We start from the raw sequence: 23,410 nt of genomic DNA, 5'->3' as shown, positions 1-23,410 counted from the left end.
TTGGCGGTTTCTGAGGGGCACTGGAGTCCACATGTTTTTGCTTCTCCCTGCCCCCACAAACTCTAGAAAACTTGAAATCCGGCAGGGATGTCTCACACTGGCTCTGGATGGAAGGGGGACACTGATGAGCCGACACTCCACTCTGCACCCACACACACCCTTTAGTTCTGAGATGAAACTTTGAAGATTATTTAGGAGGCTGTGACTGCAAAGTACAAATACAGGAATCATCCCCACTGCTCCTCACTAGCACGCGGCTCCGTCGCCAAAGCAGAGTCACACCAGGGGGAGGTGTCCACTCTCAACACACAGCCTCAAGGAAAGTCACTAGCCTGTAGCTAGAGCTTTCACCGGCCCAGGTAGTCACAGCAAGAAGGGCTCCCCCCTGATGTTTTTGGCAATAAAGAGGAAAATCATTTCTCCTCAGGGCATTAGGAATGGCAAAACCCACAGGCTGCGCACAGCTGCATCTCTCGAGCCTTTGATGTTTTCATTGGGGTGGGGGGCGGGATTGGAGGGCCCTGAACTGGCCTGTCAGACTCGATGGCTTGATCTCTTAAAGTCTTTGTGTTCATAATACCTGGATAGTCACTCCATGTACCACCTGCCGGGGCTTCATTTTCTTTTCATTTCTTAAAAAAAAAAAAAGAAAAAAAAAAGAGTCTCCATCTTCTCGGCAAGTTTCGAGGACTGATTAACACCTGCAGACGCTTACCCATCAGATGACCCCAGGGGGTGTAGACGCCCAAAGTGTACCAAGTCTCGAGGGCGCCCCGAGGGGTCACCACCCCCACTGCCAGAGCTACAGCGTGCACGTCTCGCATTAACAGTCCTGTCTCCCCCCCCACCCCATCCCTCCTCCCTGAGGCCCTACCACCATCTCACCTTCTCTCTCAAGCCCCTTGGCCAACCATCCCTTTGGTCAGGTGGGTTGGGGGATGCCTACTCTCTGGGAAAGGGGCGAAAAAGGGTTAATGATGAGAGTCAGCGGCCAGGTGGGGCGCCCACACCCGCCAGGCTGTGGTGGGCGTTGGAGGTGAGGGGGCGCTGTTCGGGCAGCAGCGCGCCGGGTGGCGGGCGGGAGAGCTGCCAGGCTGACGGAGAGGCCGGCCCGAGTGGGGGCCGCTCCACTGCCGCTGCCGCCGCTGTGATGCGGAGCCCGTGCTGCGCTGGGCGGTGGTGTCAGAGCCCGGGTGCAGGAGCACGAGCTGCAGCATCAACACCGAAGGCGGCGGTGGTACCTGCACCAGCTCCCGGGCCCCGCGCTGCGCTCTCCGCCCAGCTGCGCCTGGGGCCGCCGTGGGGCGCTCTCTATGGATGTCAAGGCGGCCCCCAACGGGGTGGCCACCATCGAGGACCGGATCTTGAGAATCACAGGCTACTATGGCTATTACCCGGGTTACTCCAGCCAGAAAAGTAAGACGCCGTGGGCTGCCCTGCTCGAGGCACCGGAGAGGGTTGGGATGCGGGAGGGAGCGCCATCCGGACACCTGCAGCCTTGCCTGTGCTGCCAATGCCACTCTCTGGGCCATGCGGCCACTGGTGAAAAGTATGTGTGCTGTCCTTGGTGCTGAACCAAGGAAGAGAAATGGGGCCCGTTGGTTCCTTCTAGGAGTTTGGAAACAGTCGCAGCCTTCGGGGCAAAGGCGCAGAGGGGACCGGCGAGCGCTCTAGACGGCCGTCAGCCCACTCATCCCTGGTTTATTTACGAACAGAGGGAGCTAAAATGGCTGTTTACTTAGTGGAAAGTCAACCCTTGGTTGCACTCCCCGAAAGCCCCTACTGGCTGCCAGGCTGCGGGAGGGGCGCTGGGGAGGTAGGCGGGATGGGTTCGGGGCTGGGGCCAGCCAGGGCAGGCTGACCAGACTTGGATTCTGGAGCCCGCTGGGTCAGCCTGCTTTCTCCGGGCTGCGGAGATGTTGCCAGCGCGGGAATTACTCCCGTTAAAACGTCTTCGGAAGGTTCTCTGTCATGGGCAGAGAGAGAACCTTCACACGTCTCCGAGTCCCAAGTCCCCGGAGCTTGGAGCCAGAGACCCAGACACTCGACGGCGGGGAGGAGGGGTGGTGATGTAGGCGCGACAGGCCACCAGCCCGCACTGCCTGCCGCAAGTCGCAAGTCGTGGCTTGTTCCGAGTCCAGGTGGGCTGTTCTGTTCCGTACCATCTTTCTTCCGGCTAAGCGAGGTCCTGCGGCGCGGTTGCTTTCACAGTTTCGGGGCAGTTTTGAGGGAAGAGCTATGAGGTGCGCTCCACCCTGGTCCCCTTCCCCAACACACAAACCCACTGGCTGTATTTACTGAGATTAGTTCTACCAAGCAACCGAAGTGGAGCTCGTTTTTCTTTCTCTGTTGGGGGACTAAGCTGCGGCTTAATTCCCTTGCAGGTGGGGTTTCACTTTTTCTATAGCAATACATTTCTGTTCCAATGGATGGAGCTTAATTGTTGTTTTTGCTGTTGTTTTTAACCAGAAGGCTTGGAAGGTCCTAGAAGGTATTTTTTTCTGTGATATTTTGGGGTCCAACCAACATTGCAGTTTCTCTGAAGCACACAAACCCTGACGCGTAACCAGAAAACACTTTATTTTTCATGTAACTTTCTTCCTCACTATGCTGCATCTCTATTGAATAATAATCCAATCCCTTTCTTCCATGGGTCGTCTTTACAGGGATATTTTCTAGTTTAATATTTCATGTGGCTTCAGGAAAGGCCTATGCGATTTGGATGGCTTCTGTCTGGCTGTTTTTAGCCTTAGAGGCTTACATTATTCATTTTCCATACAAAAGTAATTACATGGTGTTAGAATTTTCTGGAAAGAAAATAACATACTGTGGAATGCGGTTTAATGTCTTTGTACTCTAGACTCAAAAACTGTTTTTCCTGTTGGCAAAGGGTTTCATTTTTAACCCTAGAAACGTAAGCGAAGGCATTAGCATACCACGTGTAGATTTCACTTATGAATATTTTAATTAGGAACCATGCATTTTGGTTGCTTGGAGAATGTAGAAGCTGTCTGGGAAAGTCCAAAACTTGGAGTAGCATATTATTATAATTTTTATAACAGTGGAACTCTGGTTAATAAAGAGCAAACCAAGAAGAATACCCCAAAGGTGACATTCTAAATAAAGACATGTTCATGCTATCTTTTTGTGCTTGCTGAAATAGGAGCACATTTTTCACTTGCCACACAGTAACACGACAAAAAGAGGGACAAACATTGTCTAAGAGAGTAGCTGAAGCTAAAAGGAATATAGATGCATTTGGCATAGTTTTGTGACAGGCACTTACTGAACTTCAGGCAACAGAGTTCAAACAGTGAAGGCAGAGAAACTCACAAGGACAGAGAATTATGTGAGTAAATAACTTTCAGGGCTCTTGTGCTTGCAGAGGTAGATAACGATTGCCATTTTGCACAGTGAAAGACTAGGAGAAGAGGGAGCTGGAAGAGGGCCAGGCAGCCAGGCACCGTGAAATAATCCTGCCCTTAATTCAGGCTCCAGCTAGTAAACAAACACATTGAAACAAACCAGTGCAATATGGTCAATTGATTTGGCTGTTATCAGGAATGAACAACAGCTTGGGGGAAGTCTGTAGGGATATATTTATGAGAATGCTGTGGTGAGGAGTATATAATATGTAAAGACAAGGCGACTTTTCCATTTTCTGACTGCTCACTTATGAGGCCTCACGGCTTGGATGGTCTCTTGACATCTATGTTGTTTACGGTTTTAGAGGCAGGTGAGAACTCCCCTGAGAATATGCATCAGTGTTCGGCCTTGTGTTAGTGCATCTGGCTGCCACCCCGCCAATGAGGAAAATGAGTACCTGTCTAGAACACAGTCTAATCGTCAGGCTGATATAAAATGCATATATATTTTAGTCTGATACATATATATGGTACAGAGATGATTAAAGCATTTGTCTAGCCTGGAGTTACTTATGTTCTTCTAGGAGAAATAGATCTAGTCATTCAACAGGTGTAACTGAGCACTTCCTGTGTGCCAGGGATACATCAGTGAACAAAATAGACAAAAGTATTTTCTTTTTTAGAGGTTGAGTTCTAGTGGGAGGAGACAGACAAATAATAAATAAATTATGTAGCATATTTCAAGGTAGTAGCTGCTTAAAAAATTACAACTGGGTAAAAAGGACTTAAAAATTCTGAAGGCGGCAGCAATTGTGAGCATTTTAAATAAGGTGGTAAGATAAAGCCTCACTAAGATGGTCACAATTGAACAAAGACCTGAAGCATGTGAGGGAGTTAGCTGTGTGGGCATTGGGAAGATGACATTTCAGGCAGAGAGAATAGCTAGCGCGAAGTTCCAGGAAAGAGCATACCTGGCATGCTAGGGGCAGTGAGGAGCCTGCACAGATGAAATGGGGTGAACAAGTAGGAGGTGGTTGGAGATGAGGTCACTGTGGATACAGGGGCTCAAATGAAGTAGGGTCTTATAGGCCATTGTAAGTCCTTTGGCTTGCACTCCGAAATGGGGAGTCTTTGCAGGGTTTTGACAGAGGAGCGATGTGACTTGATTTACCTTTCAAAAGGATCAGTATAACTGCTTTACTGGAGCTGGGGTGGACACAGAGAGACTAGTTAGTATGTTAGTAAGCAATTACCTGGGTGAAAGATGGTGGTGGTTTGAATCAGATAGTAGCAAGACACACAACCAGACACAGAGTCAGAGTAGTAGCAGTAGATGTGATGGAAGGTGGTCAGATTCTGGATGTATTTGAAATTAGAGCTGATAGGGTTTCCTGATGGAATGGATATGGTAGCTACAAGAAAGAGAGGAACAAAAAGTGATCCCATCTTTTCTGATTGGACCAAGTTTGAATTGCCAGTGGCTAAAGTGTGGAAGTCTTCAAGGTAGAGAAGTCTGGGGAGTCAGGGGAGAAGAATAACATTTTGGAAAGGTTAAATGTAACTGGAGATGTTGGGTAAGCCTGGAGATGTCTGACTGGAGACATAAAGTAGGGTTTTTTCAGCATTTGGATGTTATCTAACGCCTAAGACCGATGAGATCTCCAAGGAATGAGTGTACATAGAGAAGAGGAGCAAGAACTAAACTGTGGGGTACTCAGACATTGAGAGATTGGGGAGAAGTGAGGGAACCATTAAAAAAGACCAAGAAGGAACTGCCAGGGAGATAGGAGGAAAATCGGGGGCTCTGACATCCTGGAAGCCAATGAAGAGTTTCAGAGGGAAGGGATTCATTCGCTGTGTCCATTGCTGCTGAAAGGTCAAGTAAAACGAAGACTGATAACTGACCAGGAATTTGGCAATGGGGTGTCACTAGTAACCTTGAAAAGAGCAGGTAAAGCAGCATAAAATGGATTAGAATGTGTTTAGAGAAAATTGGAGGAAGGGATTGGATATGTGAGCATAGACAGCTCTTCAAGGATTTTTGTGCAAAGGGGAATGCAAAAAATGGGCATAGTAGTATTACGAAAGTCTTTTTTAAGATGGGAGAAATAATGGCATGTGTGCATGCACATGAGAATGATTCAGTAGAGAAAGAAAAATTAGTGATGTTAGAGAGATAGAATATCAAATTTAGTGCACAGGGAAGGGATATTGCTTTAATTTAGAAAAGAGCATAGATATAGGGCAGAGTGTGTGGGTGCAGTTCCTGGGAGATGGATAACTGGGATGGTGAGAGTCTGTTGAGGTTTTCATCTGGTTGCTTTAGTTTTCTTCAAATAGGAAGCAAGGTGATCCACTGAGAGTGAGGATTTAGTAGGAGGTGGTGGAAGTTGGAGGAGAAAAAAAGGTGTGAATAGTTAAATACAGAGAATGCATGAACTGGGGAGTAAGCTTGTCTGGCTGCCTTAAAGATCCCATTTAAGTTTCTGGTGACAAATTTAAAGTGAAACCAGCCACTTGGTTGTTGTATTCATTGACATAGTGAAAGCATGGAGCAAGTGAAAAGAAGGATTTAACAAGAGTTGCAGAATAGCCAGTGGGTATAATAACATAATAGGGTGAAGAGACTTGTGAATGTGTGCGATGACGATATTACTATAATGATTGGCCAAAGAACATAAAGCTGGTAAGTGGAGAGGAAATCAAGATGATTGGGGAGAGTGAAAAGTGGTAGGATCAATGGATTGGAAATCTCCACACGATCAAAGGCTTGTGGAAAGTAGCTGAAAGAAAAGGGGTGGTGGACCAAAACATAACAGTGCTGTATACTGTAAGAGGTCATTTCCAAAACTCAAGTCAAAGGATAAATTCATTTTGTTTTATTGTATTCCATTATTGATATTTTCAGTGAGCCTTCTTTTTGTGTTTGTACAGGAGGCAGTATGTTAATGCATAGTGAACTAAACCGTAGTGGTTTGGAAATTGATTCTTGTTTTAAACCTGTCAGCACCTGACCCTGAGACCTGGGACACCTCTCTGGAGATATCAGTTTCCTTATTTGTAAAAAGAGAAGGTAGAAGTCACTCTCTCAGAAAAAAAAACTATAGGTCAGCTTTGACAGCCTCCAAAACTTCTCCCCCTGTGTGGAACAATCTCACTCAGTGTGTTGCCTCTGCTCACTCCACCTTCTATCTCAACAGGTAGCGGCCACTTGCCTCTCTCTGTTCTGTGTGGGCCTTTTGTCTTTTCCATGCCCTATGAGTGACCAGGTTCTGCGGTTGTTGCCTGTTGGTGGTTGCATAGTTACGATAAAACATTTTCCCCTTGCCCTGGTCCTATCTCTGATCATCCTGTGTCCAAAAAGAATTCTACTATGTTCTAGCTCCTCTGACTCTCTGACTTCCACTGCTGCGATGACTTAGCACTTCCTGAGGTGCCAGCCCCAGCTATCTCTTCGCACTCTTTACTTCACCTGCAGAAGCTCGTTCAACCCCATGGCTTTACCATCTTCCATGTGTCTGTATTTCTAGATCCACTTTTTCTGAACCCAGACACAAATTTCAGACTCCCTACTAGAAGTTCTACCTGCATGTCCACCAGGTACGTCACATATAAAACTGAATTCATCATCCTGTCTGTAAATGTTATTGTTGTTATTGCTATTATTGTTATGGTTGTTATTGTTGTTGTTATTATTATTTAGCCCCTAATATCTGTATCTAACCAATTGCCCAGAAACCTGGAGTTATCCTCATACTCTGCCCTTTCCCCACACCCCGTTCTCAGTTAACTGTCCTATCTCTCCTACCCCAGATAGGTGCTTCCCATACGCATGGTGACCACCTTAGTTCTATCCACCACACCTTTTGCCCAGCCTCAAATCCTTTTAATCCAGTAAGCACACCTTAACAACATTTAATTCCCTAGAATGTAAATCTGCTCACCTCATTCCCCCCGATCAGTTGCCTGAAATAAATCTTCATTTTCTGTGGAATAAAGTCCAAATTCCTTAGCACGCCACCATCTGAGCCTATCTTACATTGTTCTATTTTAGTACACATTTCCCCACTAATTGCCAAAGCAATGCATGCTTAATGCAGAAAATCTGGAAGGCAGAGACGCAAAAAGAGATTAAAACAAAATTACACATAATTTCACCACTCAGAGGTGATTCACATTAACATTTTGTTTAATATTAGACACACGCAAGTACTTTTTATTTCACCCTGAACATTTCCCTCATTGATGTATGTATTTGACATAACTTAATGTATGCATAGTCTTCCATACATTTAAGCACCTTAATCGACTTGAGTTGTTGGATTTTTAGCCCATTTTTCTTTTTACTTGCACATCCCACACAGCCTCCTCAAACCCTGGTCATAGTCCCATTAAGCAGCTCACTGTTTTCCTACCATTATTGCCCCCGTGTTCTTCTGCTCATCAGCGCCTGTTTGCACTATGGCCCCGAATGGCTGCCTCTCCCATTTCCTTCATCGCACTCTGGAAAGCTCCTGTTTATCATTAAAGGCCGAATTTCAGCACACCCCCTTTGGTAAAGCTTCCTGATTGCTTCAGGCTCTATTAATCCTCCCTCTGTGCTTCTGTAATACTGTGTTCTCACCTCTATGCCAGCACGGAGCCACTATTCTGGGCTGTTTACACCAGGCTGTCTCACCTGCAGAGCTGGGGAGGGCAAGGACTTACCTCTATTTGTTTTCCTCTTATGCAAAGAGACTAGTACTTCTGAGGGCTCAGTAAAGTTTATTGCACTAGTGAACGAATGATTACTGTTGCCTTTGAAGAAATTAGAGAGTTAATTATTTTCATGCAGAAAAAAAAGGAGTACACAATGGTAGTGTTGGAGGGAAAGATAAAAAAATTGTTAGCTATGAATGAATTTAACTAATGTGCCTATTCAAAGAAATCAAATGGTATTTTATGATCACTTCATGTTTGTGGTTGTAACTTCTGCATTTGTGTCTTTTCTATTTCTGTTCTTATTTCTGTGTTTTCCATACTTGAATGAGGGGAAAGGCAACTTTTAGAAATATGTAGTAGTATAAATTTACTAGAATAGTAAGAAATAAAATGTGCCCCCCCCAAAATGGTCACTGTTGGTCTTTATGGTACAATATTAATATAACCCTTGCACACCCTAGCTGGAGTAAATTATTAAATTGTCTCTTACTGTTGAAATGAATACACCAAACATTTCTCCCAGTTCATACTGTGTTTGCATCATGATATGAAGTTTTAAGCTTCTTTTTATGCGATAGGTAGTGTTTAGTAAACAGTTATCATCACCATTAGTACATAATATTGAGGAGTTTTTGTAACAAAGTTTTAAACTGTGACATACCAGGGCTACGCGGATCCTGAATATCACTGCACATGCCGTGGATGTCAGATAATGTGGCAGTTTCTACAATGTTAATTTTGATGTGTGTTTTTCATTTAAGATGTAAATGTATATGTAAACTGGATAGCTGTGTTATAAAATACTACTTGTACCTCCTGCTGACAGGTGGGTTTAACATTAAGTTCCGATATACTTACTGTAGGAAGCTTTGTATAAATCCTGCGTGAGGCCATGAGGCCTAGTGCGAAGACCACAAGACCCTGACCTGCTACTTACTAACCTTTTAAATTTGCATAACCTGACCTTTCGGATCAACAATTTTGTTCCTGGAAAATGGGCATAATAAAAGTTGTTTCACAGGTCATCAGGAGGGTTATGTAAGGTAATGTACATAGAATGTCTGGCACAAGGCCCAGTTAAATGTATGGAAGCCATTATAATTATGGAGGAAGCCAACAGAATCAATTTCATAATTTCGAAGAGCTTTGCTCACTTTTTTTTCATATCCGATTTGTTCTTTGAATTGTTACTAAAAACTGTGTTACAGCAATGTTAAAGGCAAATTATCTAAGTTCACAGTGGCTTTTATTTTTGGATGTTGCCTTCCACTCCTTACTCCTTTCTGGCTTGCCTGGTGCTGTAAGGGAAAGGACCAGTCCTACCTGGATTGTCCCTAGGGTTAGTTTACAATTTGTGATAAAGTGATTTCCACTGGGCTGACCCAAAGGAGAGGAGACAAATCTAGGGCCCATGGATGACAGGTGGGTCTGTTTGTGTGGCGATGTAGATACCCAGACATCAAAGCAGAGGGGAGCCCAGGGGTGGGGAAGGTGGATGGGGGGAGGGGGTGGAAGGGGGGAAGGGTAGGTAGCATGGGATGGGATAGATAGCACTAGATAGGATTGGGAGGACAAACAGGTGGAAAGCAAGGGAAGGCTGAGGATTAATTTGGGGTCCTTCTGTTGGAAGTTCTATTGTTCCTTGTATATGTGGAGTCTTAAAGGGGAAGTTCCCTCTTGGCTATTTATTACCTGCAAACATAGCAGGGTATTTTATGGTCTACTTTAAAAAATACATTATTATGTATCACAAACACATTTACATATTTCATCATAGTCTTAATTAAGTATAATAGCTATAATTTTTTAAGTTATAAAGTATTTAACTGACAGATACAGAGGCATGTAGATAAAAAGGAAGAGGATGTTGTGACCCTGACACAGCTGCTGTTATTTTGGTTAATTTCCTTCTAATCTTCCTAAATGCATTCAGGGCTTCACTTCTTGATTTATTGTCAAATGTGAGCTATAGTGTAGTCACAAGTCTGATAGCCATACGATTTTGTACCCTACTTCTTTTCCACTTAATGTTTTAGGGTAAGCATTTTTTGTTTTTGCATTTATCTGCTATGAGATGTTGGAATTAGATTCTCCTTTCAGAGACCTTGGCTTAAAAAATTTGGGCAAGCTGGTTCTCATGTATTTGAGACTCCATAAAATGGAGACACCTGGGGTGTTAGTGAGGGCTTGTTTAGTTTCTGGTCACACGGCTGCACCCGAACTAGCAAAAATGGAAGCCACTGAAGAGATCCTGAGCTCTCCCATTGATGTTAAGGGCAGGGATAAAGATGAAGTAGGCTGGGCTTGTGCAGGTCCTGGGGGGCTGTGGAGAAGATGGGAAGCCCTCTTTCTTTGCCTCTCATCTCTGTTTCTGGCACATGTTCTTCATTCTTTGTCTCTTGCTGCAGGCTGGCTTTCTCTATTTTCTTGTCCAAATGGTTGAAAATAGCCTCTGTCAGCAGTTCTAGTGCTTAAATGTTTTTTTTATTCAAGACAGCAGACAGATTGAGCAAGAGTCTCTTACTTCTAAATCCAGATTCCTGGGGTAAGGGACCTAGCCCACTTGGTGTCCAGTGCAACTCTTGATACTGTTATTGACTGTGGGGGTTTGGAGCAGGGTCATGCTACCCAGTCATGGCTGCCGGAGGCTCTCCCCAGTAACCCTGCTGACTGCAGGGGAAGAGAATTTTACAGAAGAAAGAAGCAATGAGCAGGATAGGATGGTCACATTAATAGCTATTTGGTTCACCAGTTTTGCATAAAAAGTTTTTCATATCAAATTGTAGGCTTCATTCAAGATTGATCTTTTCTTCTGGTCCGGATAACCCTTAGAGTATGTCTAAGCAATATTCAGTGAAGGTATAGACAGTGCATTCCTATAAACAGAAAATCCATGTGTCTATTTAGAGTGTAAATCTCTAGGGAGTTCTGTTTAAAAATTCCCCAGCCAATGCTGAAGACCGCTTACTAAGTTTCATGAAAATGCTACTGGTTACATCAAGTTTGGAAGAAATATTTCTCTTTCTAGGCCAGATAAGGCAACACACCAGTTTCTTCAGACTATTAAAGATGACATTTAACATTGTATATTTTAAACAGGGATTAAAATTACACTATCTTGCACTCTGGGATTTTTTATGTTTTGTTCTGGGCTAACACCAGGATGGCACTAGTGAGGTGTCAATAATGGTTTTATGGTTCTGAACACCAGACAACTAAGGCTTCTTTATCCTTTGAGAAAGCTAGGATTCCTAAGGATCCTTAGAGCCTGCAGATTTTTGCTGCTGACACCTTCCTAAGCCCCAGGTCGTGTGATTTTGGTGTCTCTTGTTTTTGTTCATTGCCATGTGTAATCATAGGCATTGCAGAGGAAACATGCAGACCGGATGATCTAGGAGCCATTTGCAGTAATATCTTCCCTGCTGGAGTTATAGTGGTGGTTCTAAAGACTCCGTTGCATATCGGCTTCCAGGGAGTTTTTAAATGAAATGTATTAGAAGTTGAGAACTTTCCATTTTTCCTTTTGTTCTGAATCTCTGGAAGGTCACCTCATGGAACTGGTCATGCTTTTCTCACAGATTCTTACCTCACCCTTTTCTCTTTCTTTTTTTAATTTAATTTTTATTGTATTTTAATTATTTTTACTTTTGTTATAATCCTCATTGTATCTTTTCCTATATACCATATACCCCTCCCCTCAGCAATCACCACACTATTCTCCATTTCCATGAGTCCTTTTTCCTTTTTGTTCAATCCTCCACTCCCTAACCTCCCCCCTCCCCACTAGCTGTCACCTGCTCTCCCATTTTCCTTGTTAGTTCAGTTCCATTAGATTCCACATATGAGTGAAATCATATGGTATTTGTCTTTCTCTGATTGGCTTATTTCTTCTTTCATTTTTATAAAAATTATAAGCACCTGAAGGGGGAGCTTGTTGTCTTGCCTTTTCTAGCCCTCAGCCACGTAGCTGCCTTTGTGATCTTTTAAAAGCATTAATTGGATCATGCCATTACTCTTGGTTAAAGACCTTAGTGATTTCCTGTATCCCCTCAGCAAACTATGAAACCTTAAACCCAGCCTGCAACTCCAATAGGGTCGGGTTCTTCAGGGGCACCACTCTTCCATGCCCTCATTATGCTTTGCTTATACTGGCCTGTGCTCCAGGTACCCTCCCTTTCCTGGGCTGAGAAACAAGCTCCTCCCTCTCTCAGGTGTTACCTGGCTGGTGGCTAGCCATCTCTCAGGTCTCATATTAAATGCCACTGCTTTAGAGAGACCTTTCCAGCTTTACACCCCTCTCATCTCATGCACTTTTTCTTGATAGCACTTAGTAAAAACTTCAGTTACAATTCATGTTGCTTCTTGTGACTGTCTGTCTTCCCTGCTCATGCACCCAGAAAACAGAACAATGCCTAAACACTCCATAAATAATTGTTGCACAATTAAGCCGTGTTAGAAATTGAGTAGACTTTTTATTTTGTAGTTTTTTATCCTCACCTGAGGGCATTTCTTTTAAAAGATTTTATTTATATATTTTTTGAGAGAGAGGAAGGGAGGGAGAAAGAGAGGCAAGTGAAACATTGGATGCAGCTCAACTGGGGACTGAACCCACAACCCAGGCATGTGCCCTGACTGGGAACTGAACCAGCAACCTTTCCCTTTGTGGGACAACATCCACTCAACTGAGCCACACTGGTCAGGGCAACATTTTTTTAAATTGCTTTTAGAGAGAGAGGAAGGGAGAGAGAGAAATATCAGTGCAAGAGAGAAGCATCCATTGGTTGCCTCCTGTACATGACCATACAGGACATCCTACATGCCTGCACTGGGGATTGAACCTGCAATTTAGGTGTGTGCCCTGACTGGGAATGAACTGCAACCTTTCAGTTACAGGATGATGCTCCAGAAAACTGAGCCACGCCAGACAGGGCAAGTAGACTTTTTTTTTTTTAAATCAACATTTTATTTGGAATGTTTTTAGACTTACAAACAAGCTGCAAAGATAACTAAGATTTCCTGTATACCCCTCACCTGGCTTCCCTATTATTATCCCTTTACATTACCAATGTACATTTGTCAGAACTAAGGAACCAACATTGGCACATCACCATTTGTTAAAATCAAGGCTTTTTTTGGATTTTGCTCATTTTTCCATTAAGGTTCTCTTTCTGTTCCAGGATCTAGTACAGGATTCTGCATTACACTTAGTTGTCATATCTCTTAAGTATACTTTTAATGCATTGAACTTGAAAAGATAATTTGAACTTTATAGGAAATTCCAGGCTAGTTTTTTAGGGCTTAAATCATATCATATTTGAAAATTTAACTGCTAGTTTTCAAGGTGACATTAAATTCATGTCTGAAATGACCTATGACCTAGCATGGTAATTATGTAGTATCTTAGAGGACTGTTCTATAGTATAGAACAATAGTCATTTCTGCTCATTATCATTTCAGGGGATACAGAGCTTTTTGAAAATCTAAATAAAGCTATAAATTACCCCTCCCTCCAAAATGCACATAAATACCAAGCATTTTTATGTAGTTAATTTTGTTACACTAGAAATGTATTACTTCACAGGAAAAGGCTATGGAAATAATAATTCCAACAAATTGTACTTGTTCATTTTATTTTATGAGAATAGATGCAAAATTTAACAGCAATGCCTAAAAGGTTGAAATAATTCAAATTTGTTAACTGAAATAAACATGAACTTTAGTTTTACTCAAAAGTGAATTTTAGTAAGAAAGCTCGTGAAGTTTGTGTTGAATAAGAAGCTGAAATTTTAGAGTGGTTTTAGGCATAGGAATATGTAGTTCATCTTTGACATCCAGTTGACTTCAACTTGATCAAAATTTTAACATTTTCTAAAAACTCTAACTTACAAGGCTATGAGGTAGCAGATAAAGTTAGTGACCCATAACTTATTTTGCAGGAAGAGGGTGAAATTGTATCAAGAAACACCAGAATTCTCACAGACTCTTCCAGTTGAATTAATGTCACATCATTTCATTTGTACTCAAGTCAATGAAGTCATCTTGGAGATGAGATCCACATCATCCATGCTGTCATTGTCAGCAGAGAAAGGATGATGAAGTCATGTTTCAATTTTAAGGTTGTTTAAGCAGAATTAACCTTCAAATATATCCTGCAGTGTATCCAGGTACCTCCAGATTGTTTGTCTGCACAGACATTTTATGATGTGTTATCATTCTGGGTCTTTATTTTCTTGAGAAGCTGTGTTTCAAAAAAAAACAACAAAAAATAAACTGTGGTTTTCAGCTGTGCAAAAACAGTGACTTTGAAGTTTACAATGAAAAAAATGTATTGTTTTATTATCTATAAAGTAGGGAGAGTGAAGAATGAACTTCTCCTTACTGAACTATTCTAAGGATGTGCTTTTCCCCCTCTCTGTTAAAAAAGAAAACAAAATTCAGCTGAGTGAATTTGAAGATCTAATTGGCTTTATTAAGTGATTCATGATTCAGGCAACATCCCACCTACCAACTACAAGGGCACTCCAAGGAGTTGTACAAAGTGGAAGATTTTTATAGTAGGAAGGGTAGGGCAAGGGAGCTATTAACAAAAGAAAATAAAGCATTATTTTTATACTAGGATATCTTTTGGAGGGAATAACAAGGGTTTTTATCATTTCTATGACCTCTTCTTTCTATGAGGGATGGAGAGGGCCCATGTGACAGATACTTCACTGGCGCTTGACCAGAAAATTCTAGACTTACTGATTAAGATTACATTTCTGGGAGAGGCTGAAACTGAAATTCCATCAGGCATAAATCTAATTTGGGGCCTTCTGGTCAAGATGGTGACATAGGCAGACATGGTTCACCTCTTCATACAACCACATAAAAACTGCAACTAAGAACAGCCATCACTCAGAACCATCAGCAATCAAGTTGAATGGAAGTCTGACAACTACAGAATTAAAGAAACCACATCTATCCAGACTGGTAGGAAGGGCACAGACACAGAACAGGCTGGTGGTCCCTCACCCACATGTAGTAGCTAAAAATTTGGGAGGGATATCTTGGAAGTGAGAATCCCAGCCCACACCAGGCCCCTCAGCCCAGGGTTCCAGTGCCAGGATGATAAGTCCCCACAATTTCTGGCTGCAAACACCAGTGGGGATTCAATCTGTTGAAGAAACTGCTAGATTTCCAAGCAGTTCCATTTAAAGAACCCACATGTGGACTCACCTACTCAGACCCACTCCCTCTGAGCTCTAGAAGCAAGGTAGCAGCTTGAAAGGCCTCAGTGGTATATAGGGAGAAACTGAAGTGTCTGGCATCAAGGTGAGCAGAGGCCATTGTCCCTACTCTAAACTGTATTCCAACAAAGAGCCAGCAGGTTGGTGCCATAGCTGAGACTCCATCAACCTGACTAATACAGTTTGATCGGCTTTGGAGATACTCTGACCCACCCGATTTATGGGCCCACCCAAGCTGCTTTTCTATATGAGTGGCTTGTCATGGCTCATGTTTTACAACTTCTTAAATCCTATCAAACAAGAAACATTCACCTTAGTAAGCCCCAGGCACAGCACTGACAGCAGTGAGCCTAGATTCACAGCTTGGCTTTACCTGGGAATCTCCAAGACTAGCACAAATAGCAGCCATCTCAGATTGCTTTATAGCTCAGGCAGGGTGGCCCCAGGCAAAGTGGGGACTGAACTTGGCTTGCACCACCTAGGAAACCCCAGGGCCAGCACACCTAATGGACAACTACAGACCATGTTGGAGCACCACCACCCAGCCACTGCACAGCTGATCCTTCACAAAGGGTGGAGGTTGGTGGTCAGTGGTCACAGCCAACATTTGTAGGTGACTGGCCTGGGTAAATCCCTTCCATTGATCTGCCAACAGCAACCAAGGCTCAACTACAAGAAAAGGGTGTACTCAGCCCACACAAAGGGCACACCTTGAGTACCCAGTTTGGGTGATAGGGGAGGCTGTGCCACTGGACCCTACAGGACACCTACTACATTAGGACACACTACCAAGATAGGGAATCTAGCAGCTCTATCTAATACATAGAAACAAATACAGGGAAGCTGCCAAAATGAGGAGACAAGAAACATGACCCAAATGAAAGAACAGATCAAAACTCAAAAAAAGAACTAAACAAAATGAAGATAAGCAATCTATCAGATGCAGAGTTCAAAACACTGATTATAAGAATGTTCAAGGAACTTAGTGAGGACCTCAACAGCATAAAAACGATCCAGTCAGAAACAAAAGATACGCTAATTGAAATAAAGAACAACTTACAGACAAACAACAGAAGAGTGGATGAAGCTAAGAACCAAATCAATGATATGGAACAAAAAAAAAAAGAGAAAAAAACAACCAATCAGAATAGCAAGAAGAAAAAAGAATCCAAAAACACACAGATAGTATAAGAAGCCTCTGGGACAACTTTAAGAGGTCCAACATTTAGATCATATGGGTGCCAAAAGGAGAAGAGAAAGAACAAGAAATGGGAAATCTATCTGAAAAAATAATGAAAGAAAACTTCCCTAATTCAGTAAAGGAAATAGACATGCAAGTTCAGGAAGCACAGAGTGTCCCAAACAAGATGGATATAAAGAGGCCCACTCCAAGACACACCATAATTAAAATGCCAAAGGTTAAAGATAAAGAGAGAATCTTAGAAGCAGCAAGAGAATAGAAGTTATTTCCCTACAGGGGAGTTCCCATAAGACTGTCAGCTGATTTCTTGAAAGAAATTTTGCAGGCTAGAAGGGACTGGCAAGAAATATTCAAAGTCATGAAAAGCAGGAATCTACAGCCAAGATTGCTCTGCCCAGCAAAGATATTATTTAGAATTGAAGGGCAGATAAAGAAGTTCCTAGACAAGAAAAACTGAGAGTTCATCATCACCAAACCATGATATGAAATGTTTAAGGGACTTATTTAAGAAAAGGAAGATCAAATGTATGAACAATATAATGGCAAAAAATACAGATCTATCAACAATTGAATCTAAAAAACATACTAAGCAGACAAGAAGAACAGAGACAGAATCATGGATACGAAGAGCATTTTGATGGTTGTCAGGTGGGTGGGGTGTGTAGGGGAATGGGTGAAGAGATGATGTGATTAAGAAGTACAAATAGGTAGTTACAGAATAGCCATAGGGATGTGAAGTACAGTATAGGAAATGGAGTAGCCAAAGAACTTATACACATGACCTATGGACAGGAACAATGATTGGGGGAATTGCCTGAGGGAGTGGGGGTTGCTGGGTGGAGGTGGGGCAAAGGGGGGAAAATCAGGACAACTGTAATAGCATAAAATATAATTTGAAAAAAATCTAAGTTTGGTATTATGAGTGATGCCCTTTGGGCCTGTGATTTTTCTTTTTAACATCTCAAAGGAGATACAATTGTTTTCCTAAATGTCATTCACAGATTTCAAGCCTTGATTTCTGGAAAGATATTAACTTCCAGGTAGTCAAGGAGAACTCACAGTCTACTCACTGGCTCCAGTGGAATTGACTTTTAAGGCAATAAAAAAGGTTTCTTGTGGGATCACTGACAATATTTTCAGTGCTACTACATGCTGATGTATAACACAGCCAGTTACACTGAAGCAGCACAACCTACTTTTCCCTCTGGGTACAGTTTGTAAGACATTGCAACCTTTCATGCTTCCTTAAAAAAGAAAAAGAAAAAAGAAACCTCACGGGGTGGGAATTCTCTGTAAATGACACTCATGCACAAATAACAGAAAACCAGGAGTAGGAAGCAGTGTGAGATATACAGTTATCTGCCAATAGAAAATAGCATAGTTGCTGAAATCTCCAGTGTTTGCACCAAAATTATGGCAAATGAGTAAGTTTGGGGAAATGACTTTACTTCATAAAGGCACTGATTCCATTTTTATTTCCTGCTGCAGACTATATCCTTTTCCAATGCGTGCTGGTTTCCAAGTTCTCTCCAGGATGAATCTGGCTGCAAATAAAGAACACTCAACTTGCATCCACTTAGGCAATGAGGAAATTTGTTCTCTTTTATAGCAGGCAGTTGAGAGGTGGGGTGAACAACTTAAACAGCTTGTGTTGTGACAAAGTACAAGATTCTAATTTTTCTTTCCTGTTTTTCATGTCTTTGTGTGTTTTACTTTGTGTTTTCTTGACTTTGTTTTCAAACTCTTCTATTAAGTTTTTTACTTAAAATTTTATTTAAAGTTGTAGTAGTTCTCTTGTTTTCTTAATATTTCTTTTAAAATTATGACACCTTATTTTTGTGTTGTGGATGGAATAGCTTCTTTTATTCCCTGAGGATATTACTAACATACTTTTTGAAGTTTTCTTTTTTTTTAATGGGCTGTTTCTTCTCAATTACTTTTAGAAATTTTAAAATTATTGTTAGCTAATATTCTTGGATGTTTCATGATTTTTGTTTATCTGCTTCTGTTCTAGAGTATAGGACTCTGAAACTATTGTGAAGTGGTGAGAATGGTTGAAGAGGCCAAGAACTATGTAGGCACAACCTACTTTCAAGTGACCCCACTTTCAAGTTAGCCTGCTACAGTTTCATGGATGCTAGCCAAAGACATGAGATACCCGGGTCAGATACAAAGAACTTTATTATTCACAGTCAAGCAAGTAACATGAGCCTCATGCTCACAGTTGACCCTCCTGTGCCTCAAGTTCCACAGGAACTTCCTCACTATGTAATAGTTTTGAATCACAGCTGAGGAATCCTGAGCTTAGGGAATCCCAATGATTTATAATGGCCTACAAGAAAACAACCCAACTTTTGCTCCAGACATTAGCAGAAAAAAATGCCTCTGTTCTAGAGAGGAACATCTCTACCTTCCAAACTGTTTGCTGTATAGGGTCTTTACAGGGTAGTCCAGAAAAAAGCTCTCAGATGAGGCATGAGATGTTTCAGAAATGGAAAAGGCAAATCGTCTCCCAACAAGGGTTTGTCAAACAGCTGGGCTGTTTCTTTGAGAATTTTCAATATCATTTTCTTAATATCTGGTCTGTTGGATCATAGAAAGCTGTTCTAGTCTCCTGATTAGCTGCTAGCATCTGGAGAGCAAGCAGGAAAGAAGTCTGGGCATCTCAGGGAGCAGTGTGTATAGATTCACTTAATTTGCCCATGATTTTGGTATGGACGAACGTTCAACCACTCTCAGTATTCCTGTAGACTCTCATCTGGGTCTCTCCAGACAGTAAAGCTCTGGCCTTTGCCAGAGTGAAGGGAGCCATTGTCAAATGCTCTGCAGAGTGAGGGTGGATATTAAGAAGCCCTTAGTCTTCCTAAACAGACTAAACCAAGGCTACTGACTTTAGCCTCACTGTCCTCCCTCTTAAAGTGGTGCTGGTAACTTTGGCAAATTCTGTGCCGTAATTGGGCTGATAATCATTTTCTCTACCCTGAGTCTAACTTTCAGTTTCCTTAGACCTGACAACTGTTTTACTACTTTCCAGCTTCTAAAAGTTTCCTACTTCTCCTGATTCTTGTGGATTTATGCTTTTACAAATTAACTAATTGGTATTTCAGTGGGATTTCCTGAATGAACAGAAAAACATGTGTGTATTCAACCTACCATCTTTACCAGGAAGGATCATTGTACTTTTTGTATTCTTTGAAATCTTCCAACATAAACTGTATCTACTATAAACCAAGACAAACATCTTATTCAGAGAGGCAGAGTACATTATCTTTATTTTGTCCCAGTGGGAAGCTATTGTAGATGTTGTAACATGGGGGCAGATTATATCGTGCATTATCTGTTTCTTGATCTGAATGCCAGTTCACAGATGTGTTTAGTTTATGAAAATACCAAGTAGTGAACTTAAGGTGTGTGCACATTTCTGTAGGCATGTTATGCTGCAATAAAATTTTTACATTAAAAATTGCACATGATATGACTACATATCATAGCATTCAGTCAATCTGCCCTTGATTTTAACAAAGCATTGAATTGTAATTTAAAACTATTCTTCAAATTTCAAAGTGACATCAAATAAATAATTACTTTTGCATGTTCCCAGTTAACTAACCTCCAGGTGTATCCTCTACTCCCTTACCAATATGAGGAAAGTGGTTCTCAAATATTTTGCTGCATATTAGAAACACTTGGGAGTTCTAAAAAAAACACCCCAAAGCCAAGGCTGCATTCCATTCTAATTAAAACAGATGCTCTAGGATTGAGACCCAGGCACCAGTACTTTTTAAAGCTCCCCAGGAACGTCCAATGAACAAGCCAAGACTGTGAACATGGGTCTAGCCGGGCAATGCTTCTCAAACTATCTGTGGTGAAGGACCAACTATAAAATTGCTCTTTTAACAATTTCCTCTCGTTATAGATCAAACTCTTGCAGAATCAATAAAAATGAACTGATAGAAAAAATAACCATGCCCTGAGATATCACAGCACTGTCAGCCTGCTTCCTCTTAATTTCTGTATTTATCTTGCCACCGACTGCTAACAGTTCATGGCCGGTACCAGTCTGCAGAGCACATTTTGAGCAGCAGACACTGGAATACTCTGTTTCCTAGCACAGCCTGAATATGTGTATGGTTCCTCTGCCAAAGGAGTCTCTCTGCAGACTGAGGATTTGGGCTGGGGCCGGTAGTGTGTGATCCCGTCCATTTTCTACAGTCCCACTAACACAATGCTCCCACTCTGATGCATTTCTGGGCCCTAAAAGCATGGGGATAAAAACCATAGTTATAATGCATGGGTTTGCTCCAGATTTTCCAGGTATTGTTTCCCCCCAGCTATATTAATTCAGGAAAAACTCTTGACTACTAAAATCTTAGCATGCATGTTTGTAATGGATCTAATCAGTATGTATAAGTGAATTTCTGAGAAAAATCCCAGGAACAACAACAAAAAATCACTCTTAGAGATTTTGTACCTTAGGATAGAATGTAATGAAAACTTTCCTGTTACTTGGGCTGCAATCTCCAAAGGACAAAGGGAGTTTCACTCAGACGCCTGTTGGGGCTGCCTGTCGTGTTTGAGGGCCGAATGAGAAGAAGTGGGCTGCTGTAATGGGCTACCCTAGGCGCTTGGCCCACTAGCCTGGCAACAGGGACATTTACCCGTGTGGAAGGAATCCTATTAGGTTTATGAAGCATGAAATGGAGATCGAGGGTTGGAATTGATGGGACCTTCATCCCAGGGAGGGGTGCAGAGTGACTCAGATAGATTTTCTGATGAAGACTTCTTGTCCCCTTCCTTTGGGAGATTATTATGATGGTGTTGCAACTGAATTCTAGTTGAAGCACATTATCTTTTTTTAAAGAGACTTTTCTTAAAAAGACTTTTTTAAGTCTTTTCTTCTCTCAGTACTGGCCCGCCTGTTTCAGAGAAGATATGTGGTTAGTCTCCCCCTCAATCTCTTGTGTGGTATTTAGTAAAGCTGTCTTCAATGGCCTTCTTACTCCTCTTGACTCCTGTTACATTCTGATTATGTTCACTCAGAGTGTAGAAGTTCATAGCCGCTCCCCTAGGCTGGGCGTTAGGCCCATCTCCCAGAAAGGAAACAGGGGGACATATTCTGTGACTTTGGACTTGAAGCCTTTCCCAACTCAGGTTTAGTTATTTGATAAGGGAAGAAAAATTGAGACTGAGTGTCTAACATACTTGTTTATAGAGTTCTATATTCCTTAAAGTTTTACACTCCATGTAAAACCCATGCATGTGAAACCCCTAGCACACATGACATCTGGCACATGAAAGCTTATTAGGGAAGAAAGCCAGGAATGGGAATCTCAGGGCATGCTATATCTTAGGAAGGATTTAGTTATCCTGTGGCTTTAATTGGAAATTACACCCGAATATGTACTATATGTACAGCCATGGCGGGAGTATAACAAACATAAGGCAGAAGTATGTGCAGAGTACTCCTTGAATATTGAGTAGAGATGAAATGTTTATGAGACTTAAACACTGGAGTCTGAACTTTACCATAGCACACAAAGGATTCAGGCTGTGAATTCTGAATAATGCTGCCACCACATACATAGTGTTATAGTATGGCATATAGTATAGTATTTTCACACGCTATAAGGCAATAGCATATATGATTTCATGAAAACTCACAGCCTCTCTGTGAAGTGGGTATTATCACTATGTTAAAGACGAGCAAGTTGAGGCCCAGAAAGAGTTACCTTGCCCAAGGGCACAGTCACCAGATATCAGGGCTAGAGGGTGAGCCCAGGACTTGCCCAAACACACACCCTCCACTGAGAGAGTAACAAGGAGTCAAAACTGTCAAATTCAGATCCTCCCGTGGTGCAGCTCCTCCATCTCCTCTGGAAGTTGTGGAAGAAGATCACCTTTAACTTGTGATGAATGCACAGCTCTGAGCAAGGCTTAGCCTCAGGATCATGGCCAGGCCTCTCCCTCTCTTCCAAGTCTGAAGTTTACCTCGAGTAGACTCTGTGCCTGAAGCCTCTTTTTAGAAAGAAGAGATTGAACAAGATGGCCTTGAGAATTGGGCTAGGCGCGTGTGTGTGTGTGTGTGTGTGTGTGTGTGTGAGAGAGAGAGAGAGAGAGAGAGAGAGAGAATCTGGAATCCCACCTGGCTCAAGATTTTACCTGGGTAAATGAGGAGCTATCTTTCTGTGACACAGAGGAAGGTTTGCTTCCAGAAGGGAGCATCTCCTGCATTCACAGGTTAAAAAGAAATAAGCCTAATAAAGAGTTGTAGGGACAGGAATTTGTCTCTTCCTGCGTGAAGTACAGATGTCTGTAGTTATGAGTCATTTGTGCCTGGCATGGTACCTGGTAACAGTGTTTGTGGACTTCAAAACATGCATCAGTCTTAGCTGCCAATGTTTGCTCTAGTATCTAATGATATTTCTCTAATTATAACTGAAATCAATGACATGTTGATGCTGGTATTGCTGTTGTCCTTTTCAGAAGAGTTCAGTATTGCCTCTATGGATCTTAGAGTCTCACCCTTCATTATTCACATTACTGAAGCTTCTACAAGACTTGATGCAGATCTCTATCAATGGCCTTGGAAATGCAAGTGTGGTTATAGTGATGCCTCATTCCAGCTTAGACTTGAGCAGCATTAGATCACCCTATAGATTCACCTGTAGGTAAACCATGCTTGCTTCCTACATTTCTGGATGAATGTCTTAGGATGGACCGCTCCAAGTTTCTCAACTGTGGCGTTAATAAGATCAGTGGGGATTTAAAAATCAATCTTACTTATGCTTAACAGGTAACCATTGACCTTTTAAGATACATTAGTGCTATCTATTTCTATCTTTGGTAAAACTTGAACATAAAACCCCTGACTACTTGGTGGAAACCAAAACCAAACACTGAATTTAAGAGAAGCCACC

General features: G+C 42.1%; 1 protein-coding gene across 1 annotated transcript in view; it reads left to right on the top strand.

Moving 5' to 3' along the window:
- The first annotated feature begins 1,091 nt into the window (after window positions 1-1,091).
- The window catches only part of SLC35F4 (solute carrier family 35 member F4), a 155,589-nt gene continuing 133,270 nt past the window's right edge, over window positions 1,092-23,410 (top strand). The window contains exon 1 of the mRNA XM_028506827.2: window positions 1,092-1,416. Coding sequence (XP_028362628.1) covers window positions 1,314-1,416 — 103 coding nt within the window. The 5' untranslated portion in view covers window positions 1,092-1,313. The remainder of the gene's footprint in view (window positions 1,417-23,410) is intronic.

Source organism: Phyllostomus discolor, chromosome 1 (genome assembly GCF_004126475.2).
Source record: "Phyllostomus discolor isolate MPI-MPIP mPhyDis1 chromosome 1, mPhyDis1.pri.v3, whole genome shotgun sequence".
NCBI classification, from domain to species: domain Eukaryota; kingdom Metazoa; phylum Chordata; class Mammalia; order Chiroptera; family Phyllostomidae; genus Phyllostomus; species Phyllostomus discolor.
The sequence above is the reverse complement of the archived record's forward strand: the minus strand, read 5'-3'. Positions and strand labels throughout refer to the sequence as shown.